At 56.5% G+C, this 8,320-nt stretch overlaps 1 protein-coding gene across 1 annotated transcript in view; it reads right to left on the bottom strand.

Annotated features, from left to right (window-relative positions):
* COL4A1 (collagen type IV alpha 1 chain) overlaps nt 1–8,320 on the bottom strand; it is an 84,900-nt gene that overhangs the window by 33,553 nt on the left and 43,027 nt on the right. The window contains exons 20-24 of the mRNA XM_077754004.1: nt 7,942–7,977; nt 6,887–7,051; nt 4,284–4,379; nt 2,019–2,102; nt 1,413–1,483 (exon numbers count right to left, since the gene is read on the bottom strand). Of these exons, the coding sequence (XP_077610130.1) occupies nt 1,413–1,483; nt 2,019–2,102; nt 4,284–4,379; nt 6,887–7,051; nt 7,942–7,977 (452 nt within the window). The remainder of the gene's footprint in view (nt 1–1,412; nt 1,484–2,018; nt 2,103–4,283; nt 4,380–6,886; nt 7,052–7,941; nt 7,978–8,320) is intronic.

Consider the following 8,320-nt stretch of genomic DNA (forward strand, 5'->3'; position numbering starts at 1 on the left):
GCGTGGGGCCCAGAGGTTTTGTGCGTTCTCTTTATTTCCTTCTTCACGAGGATTTGTCCCCTCCTGTCCTTCTCCCTCCTTTCTCTTGTCCCATTTCGGTCAGATTTGGGGCTGGGGGGCTGGTGTCAGGCAGAGTCGAGGCAGGAAGTTTCCAGGAAGGCCAAGTAGACAAGGACCATGTCCAGAGGTTAAAAGCATCTTCTTCTGCTTCTTCAAAGCTCTTCTGTCTTTGATCCCCACCAGAGCCACGGCTTCCCACTTATGGGAACCGCTAATTTATTTAGAAATATTTTAAACAGTTGCAACTTCTAACTCAGCTCCCCAGGCACAAGGGAAGTTCTGGAAGCAGAATCCCAAGATCTAACTTCAAAAGGAGGAGACGGATCACTTCATCCCAGCGGCTTCGCGGCTATGTCAACGCACTTCTGTCCCGACCCACAATCATGAAAGGATGGCAGGGACATCCTTAAAGATTGCAAATATTAAAGCTACATCAAAAAAAAAAGAAAAAAAAAAGGATAATGCCGAAGATTTGACTTTGGATCCACGACAGAAGAAAAAAGAGAGGAAAAATGGAAAAACGTCATGAAAGGAAGTGGAGAAACTTGTTAATGCTTCCAGAGCCTAGAGGAACAAAGAAACTTTGAGAACAAGGCCCTCGGGTTTAAACGCTTTAGAAACAGAGCTGACCACATGCAGGAAAATCGCCCTTCAGTGTCTCAGATGCCGACCACTCTCTTCTCTTCACTGGCTTCTTTTTAAACAAACGAGAAAAGTTAAGGAGCTGATTTTCATGTAACTGAGAGGTCCCACATCGACGTGAGAGAGGCATGTCATTTCTAGATGTGCAAAAGTGTCCCCAGGGTAGACACAGGTGGCAGGAATTTGCAAAACAACACCTCTGTCAGAGAAGAACAGAAACATTCCAGACTCCTCGAAGGAAACAGGCCAGTGTTCATCTCTCCACGGAAACTACTTGCACGGAACTTACGGCCCGTTTTTAAGCTACTGGTGAGATGGCCACACTCACACAAGAGGAGAGCGGCCGACCTCAACGGCGCAGCTGCTTAGGGGGGGTCCCTGGCGGAACCAAGTGTTTCGAGAGCCTGCCCTGTGGGCAGGTGACACACAGCACCCGCCGCCCCTAGACACAGGCACATGGCAACTGAACTCTGGCCAGGTGAGGAGAGGGGCAGCTGGGATGCCGACTCTGGCCTGGGCAGCCCTGGTCAGCCTCGGGCGGACACGCGGAGTGATTCTAGACTGTTCTAGACTGCTAGACACAGCCGTGCCGGGCCAGCGCCCGAATAACACTGCAGAAGCCACGCTCGCAAATGCGAGAGCATACACCTTTGTCAGCCGGCTCCGTGGCGACTTCTGAGAAGTACTCCAACCCAGACAGCTTTACTTACGGGCAATCCTTCCAGACCGTCTCTGCCGGGTAAGCCTCTGTCGCCCTTGGCCCCTGGCTGTCCCGGGAAACCTTTCGGAAGACAAGGGGGGGTGGGGCACATCGTGGGTGAGTCGCGTCCTAACAACCCCACACCTTTCCTTTTCAAGATTCAAGAGCACAGAGATTTTCACACAAGCGGACGGTGTCTGAAGACTCCCAATGGGGTAATAACAAACACGCCCAAGGCGAACTCGGGAGGAAAAGGGCCCCAGATGTGGACACGAACCACTGAGGCAGCTGGTGACAAAGGCCCCGCCCACACCCCAGGGGCCGTTTTAACCAGAACATTCCGTTAACGTTGGGTTCAAGAGAACGCATCTGCGGAGCCGCGGGAACCGCGTGCTCTCACCCTCTCCCTGGCAGATCTTTCTGGGGCCAAAATCCTAGGTCGCCTTGAGGGCTTTCAACAAAGTGGGCAAATCCTGGAAATAGGGCCTGAATTCTCAGTGTTAACGCTTTAGTTTTAGATGCAGAAACGATCTCTTGCGCCGTGAGATTCATTTCAGTATGGATTCCAACCCGCAGAAGCAAGCTCTGGCCCGGCCCTTCACACCCGGGGTCTTACCTATTTCTCCTGGGGGTCCCTGCGGCCCCGGGGGCCCACGAAGTCCTGCTGTGTCACAGATGAGGCAACTGTCTCCTTTCTGGCCTGCGGAGGGAACAGAGGTGCTCACGCGCGCGGCAACAGAAGCGTCCGCAGTGAGGCGGCAGAACGGAACACGGGGCCGCCGTGAACAGCGTTCTTCTTCGCTGCGTGTGTCCTTGGTCCTAACTGGCATGGGCTGGTCCAGGGGCCCGGCCTCCGCACACTTCGCAGGGGCGGGACGGGCGCTGCCTTGCCCTAAGGCGACCTGGAAGCGCAGCCTGCCTCCGCCCCGAAAGGCCTGCCTGCTCTAGTTCTGTTCCTGTCGGGAACACTGTCCGTCTTCTCTTCGACACGGCATTTCAGCGAGCTGCACCCGTAACGCCCGGACCTCAAACCTGGGCTACCGGCTGCCTGGGAGCCCCAGGAACGAAAAGCCAGGAAAACAGGACCACGGACCTGACCCGATACCAAGGACGGAAAGGGAGAGGGCCTGCAGCACGCACAAAATGGGAGAAAATGCCTTTTTTTGGAAATCCTAACATCTGAGGTCTTGACTTCCAAGCCACAAAGCTATACGGTGTCTCCGATAAACCCGTGTCCTAAACCTTAAAACGCCTGGCTTCTAGGGACACGTCAGGGCACTGCGCGCCGAGAAGGCCCTGCTTCTGGGCAGCGAGAGGCCGGCCCGTGTGCCCTGGCCTTGCCCGGACCTGCTCACCACGACCCCGGGCACCCCTGTGCGTGCTTCTCTCTGGCTCAACCCACTGCTGGGAACGGCACCGGGAACAGTGCAGACAGCCCGTGTCCCTGCCGGAGGCGAGGCCGAACAGAAGCCCATCCGCGGGACGGGGACAGCGCAAGTGAGCTGGCGGCCGCCAAGTTCGCGGTCCCACGGGTCCGCCCGTGATCGTCCCACAGCAAGAGTGTGGAGCTCTGAGGCTTCTGACCCTGTGTCGTGAGGAGGAACATCCCACCTCGGGAAGTGGCATCTGGTGACTGGAGACGTCCTTACAAACCAAGTATGGGTTGGATTTTAAGGACGCCGAAGGCTGGGTGGCACTCCCTGGTGGCTTCTAAGGCCACGCCCACCGGGGAGGTTTACGTGGCTGCCAAAATTAGACATGAGCGCAGCTGTTTTCTGCGCAGCATTTGCACCTTTGCGGTGGAAAACCAGCAGTGGTGCCCAGTGGGGCTGGGTTTGGGGCAGTCTCCTGGTGGCTCTGCTCTCTGGTTGTTGACACACACGTCAACCGCGCACCGTGCAAGGGGCATGACACTCTCAGACGGCTCCGCCGGTGCTGTGAGAACCCGCTGTCAGCACGGGTGTGCAGAGAGGCCGTGTGTGCTGGGCTGGTGTCGCAGCGGGCGTGGGAGACGGTGGCCTCAACGCTGAGCCGGGGGCGCGGGGGCCACCCCAGGGCGGCCACCCCGATTACAGGGACAGGGCTTGGAGGGCTGGGGAGTGCTCCGGAACCATCTGTGACTCACTTGAAAGAAAGATGTTCATTCTCTGAGGATGGAACTCTCAGACTGTGAACTGAAAGACTGCACTGAGGTATCAGTCTTAGGGCTTAATCTGCTGGCCGTGTAGACAGTAAAGCAGTCACGTGTCAGGACCAGGGCTCCCTGTTGCCTCCAGCTGACAGCGCTCTCTCTTCTGTCTCTGTCCGTCTCTCTGTGCCTGTCTTTCTCTGTATCTCTCTATCTCTGCCTGTCCCCCTCTCTCTCTGTCTCTGTCCCTCTGTTTCTCTCTGTCTCTATCTCTTTCTGTCTCTGTCCCTCTGCCTCTCTGTGTGTGTGTGTCTCTCTCTGTGTGTGTTTCTCTGTGTCTCTATGTCCCTCTGTTGCTGTCCCTCTCTGTCTCTGTGTCTGTCTCTCTATCTCTCTTTCTCTCTGTCTCTGTCCCTCTGCCTCTCTCTGTGTCTGTCTCTCTGAGTCTCTCTATGTCTGTGTCTGTCTCTGTCCCTTCATCTCCCTTTGTCTCTGTGTCTTGCTGTATGTCTCTGTGTCTGCCTGTATCTGTGTGTGTGTGTGTGTGTGTGTGTGTCTGTCTGTCTGTCTGTCTGTCTGTCTGTCTCTCCTGGAAGCCCAACAACGGGACACCAGCAGATCTGCAGGGAGACACACCCCAGGAGTGGACTTGGACGTGAGTTCCAGGTAAGGGAGCTCACGCCCACCATATGCAGACACAGGTCGCACCCCCAAGTACAGTCATCATGTTTTTAAAACATCAGCATCTCTTACCTTTTTCTCCGACTTCGCCCGTCAACCCTGGCTGCCCCGGACTTCCGGGGGCTCCTCGGTCCCCTGGCGGTCCAGGCTGGCACTCCACAATTCCATCTGGAACAGAATTGCAAAGTCAGGGGGCCTCCCACCAAGCGGAAGCCAGGTACTCACACCCCTCTTCACCCCATCTCTACTGCAGTGCGAACTAGGCTCAGGCTATTTGGTACGTGCTAGAAATCCCGGTTCGGCCTGCTTCAAAGCAATCCTGGAGTGCTGACTTGAACACAGGCCTGCACGGCACCCATCGGCCACTCACTGCCGACGGTCACCACTAAAACATCGATTTCACGATCCCAAAGTGCATCCCAGTTCATCAGCCCTGGCCTGTAACGTCCTTCATCTTCACCTTGTGAGGCACACATCTGGACCCTTAGTCTACACGCTAATAAACTCGGCCAGAAAAGTGAGCCTGCACATCTGCAGACTGAAAGCTGAGACTTGAAGAACTTCATTCCTTTTTCTTTTCCTAAGCAAATTTACAGCAAAGTCATCATTATTTTGGAGATGCGGGCTGTCCATGGGGACACGCCTCTACGGGTTTGCTCCTATTCCATTCTAAGCACAAGTGTGTAACGAGGCATAAAACAAACGACACTCGTGGAAACACCATCTGTCATAGGTTCTGCTAGAAAAAGCACTGCTTCATAGCTCAGACGCTCAGGGGTAGAGTTCACATTTCCTGGTCCGGTATCCTTGGAGAAAAGTGACAGAGCGAACAATTTACCCCGGGGCCCCTGCTCGGGCGCTTGGGTCCTCATGCAGCCCGGAGCCTGGAGAGGGAGCTGCGGTCTGAGCAGGAGGGAGAGCGGGCCAGCAGAGAGGCCGCACCCATCACCCGATGCCCCGTCCCCAGAGTCTGCCTCTGGGCCCCCCCCGACTTGGACGGGGCAGCCGGAAGCACCCTTCCCGGCCCCCCAGCCCAGCTCTCTCCAGGTCACGAGGCACCGGACGGACCGGTGGGTTTGCTCTCCCAAACAGAAGGCTGGACGAAGGGCCCGAGCCTTCCTGCTTGATGACTTTGCTCAGAACTCAGAGGAGAAACTTAGTTTCAAGTGTGTGTAAATTCAAGTCCAAAGGAGAGTTCTTGCTTTATCTGTGGGTTCGGGACTTATGCCTTCCCGGGAGCTCCTGGAGGTCAGCGCGAGCCGTAAGGGGCCCTGAGGTGGCGATCGCTCTGTCCCAGGGGCCGCCCAAGGCTGCTGGGCCCGTCTCACTCTTGAACAAAATCTTGTCATTTTTATGCTTCTCAGAGCAGCCCCTACATTATCTGAGCATAAGGAGCCGGTATGGCCAGGCCTGCAAGCCCGGGGAGTGTGAGCTCCCTGATCCTACAACTGTAGGCACATGGGCACGGGCAGAGATCACTTGCTACTTTTCTTTTCCAGAACACACCTCCTGCCAGCCTCATCTGAGCCACAAGCCCTCACAACCCTCATAAGAAAGCAAGTTTACATTCTTGTGAATAACTAGGGGCGCCTGGGTGGCTCAGTCCGTCAAGCGTCTGACTTCATCTCAGGTCATGATCTCGTGGTTCTCAAGTTCAAGCCCCGCGTCGGGCTCTGTGCTGACAGCTGGGAGCCTGGAGCTGCTTCCGATTCTGTGTCTCCCTCTCTCTCTGTCCCTCCCCTGTTCACACTCTATCTCTGTCTCTCTCAAAACTAAACATTAAAACTTTTTTAATAACTTTAAGTCTAAATCAGAACATGGTGGTGATTTCTGAGTGGTTCTAAGGCGCTCAGACTGGACATCTGCTCCCTGGGCACAGGTGAGCACAGGGCAGGGCGGTGCAGATGCCTCCGCCTTGTGCTGAGAAGCTACTGATGGGCCCCTGGAGCGGGGGGCAGTTCACCCCTCCAGTCCGTATCTGGCCTCCGCATGAGCCTCACCCACGAGAACTACTTTTCTTAAAGACTTGTCTGAATTGTGGCAAATAAGCTGCCTGGTGCCGGCAGCCGTGGCGCCCCTTCCTCCCGCCCGGGTCTCCAGCGCTGAGGGGCTCCGGCTGCTAGTGAGACTCCACCACATTTCCACAGGAACGAACTCCTCTGAAGCTTCTTACGTTCTGCGTTGGTTTTACTCGGGGCCCCAGGGCCCCCTTAACCGAATCCAGAGGTTAAGGCTCCGAGCTCAGCTCTGCAGGGAGCCGCGTGAGAAACAGCCGCACAAAGTGCCATTCGACTCGGAAGTCGTGCGTTCCGTCACCACACGGACCGTCCCCTGCAGGTCCTTCCTACTTCGTGCACGCGTGTGTGTGTTGGTACCAATCCGTGTCCCTGGATGACCAGGAACGTGTTCTGTGTTCAGCTGCCTCGGACGCCCTGAGCGTCAGAGCCGGTACGCATGCTCCTCAGTCCTTCGACGGGCTTACTGTTTAAGATTCCTTCCCGTAGTGCGACTCACGTTGCGAAGATACCAAGTGGGATACAAATAACTCACAAGGCCGGGGACATCTGGCCTCCTGTGTCACACGAGAACTCGGGAGCGCCCCTGACACCCAGCCAGCCCGGCCCCGGCACCCGCCCCGCACGGGACACGCGCGACCTGTCCTGGAGAGAACTTACTTGTGTGGCCCGGCTGACCAGGGGGCCCCGGAGGCCCGGGGGGACCCGGGAACCCGTCCCTGCCGCTCGGTCCTGGCAAAGACGTGCCTGGAAACCCTTGGTCACCTTTCTGCCCTCTTTCACCGGGGAAGCCAGGGGCACCTGCGAGCTCTGGCACCGGGAAGCCTGAAACCAGAGCAAAACCTCCCATCCGTCACCACGGCACAAGCTCAGCGTCCGCTGCACACGTTAATTTCCCTGACTCTGTTTGGGGTAAAATAAGTCGTGCCCATCCCCGGGAGGGGCCCCGCTCTGGGTAAGGACCCGCGCTATGTTGTCAGAGCAAGTCAGCTTTAAGGAAAGGGACTCCCCACACAGCCGGGAAAACACCTGTGAGTTTCTCATGGTGCAAACAGCATTCTCACCGCATGAATGAAAACCCTACTGAGGGTGAATTCTATTTCCACGTAGAGAATAAGGCATAAAAATGTCACTGAACATGGTTGGGCATCCGACTTGAGCTCAGGTCATGATCTCACGGTTCGTGGGTTCAAGCCCCGCGTCGGGCTCTGTGCTGACAGCTCAGAGCCTGGAGCTGCTTCAGATTCTGTGTCTCCCTCTCTCTCTGCCCCTCCCCTGCCCATGCTCTGTCTCTCTCTGTCTCTCAAAAATGAATAAATGCTAAAAAAAAAATTAAGAAAAAATGTCACTAAACAAAAGCAAAAGGGGTACACAGGGCCTGGGAACGGGAACCGCATCGGCAACCCACACGGAACAGTGGAAACGTTAAGGACACGTAAAACAGTCTGAGTGGAGCCTGAGGTCAGGCATCAACGGGAGAGCTGAGCTGGGCCGGGGAAGGGGCAGGGGCCTGCTACACGCCGGGGACCTGAGTGAANCCCTGGGACACACAGTGAAGGTTGGCAGCTGTGGACGCCTTGCTGTCTTAACTAGGAAAACGTGCACAAAATCGCCAGCCACTTCTGGCGACCCTGATGTACACAATAAACACGTTCCGGACATGAACCACACAGACGTGGTACAATTATCTAGAACAATCCGCCAAGGATGCTCACCTGGAGGGCCCGGCTGGCCTTGCAATCCTGGGAAACCTTGAAAGAGAAGGGGAGAGTCAGACACCCCGAGCCCGTGCGTCTGTGCCCAGGGGGCCCCGGGTTCCGTGCCCGGGACAGCGCTGGGGGGGGGACCCAGCACCCCCGGCCCCACAGAGACAGGCAGAGCTGGGCTCTGGGAGACCCAGCGCCGGGACAAAGACGGCCCCGAGCAGGTCTCCGCCACCACGTGGCCACACGAGGGCTGTCAGTGTCACCAAGATGGGAGAGTGACGCGTCGAAAATGGAAGAAAGGTAAAGGAGAAAAAGACAGAAGGGGTGAGGAAGGAGGGGGAAGGAGAAAGAAAGGGCAGGAAGGGTCAGAGGAGGGGGGAGGGGGGGA

Source organism: Crocuta crocuta, unplaced genomic scaffold (genome assembly GCF_008692635.1).
Source record: "Crocuta crocuta isolate KB4526 unplaced genomic scaffold, BGI_CrCroc_1.0 scaffold31, whole genome shotgun sequence".
NCBI classification, from domain to species: domain Eukaryota; kingdom Metazoa; phylum Chordata; class Mammalia; order Carnivora; family Hyaenidae; genus Crocuta; species Crocuta crocuta.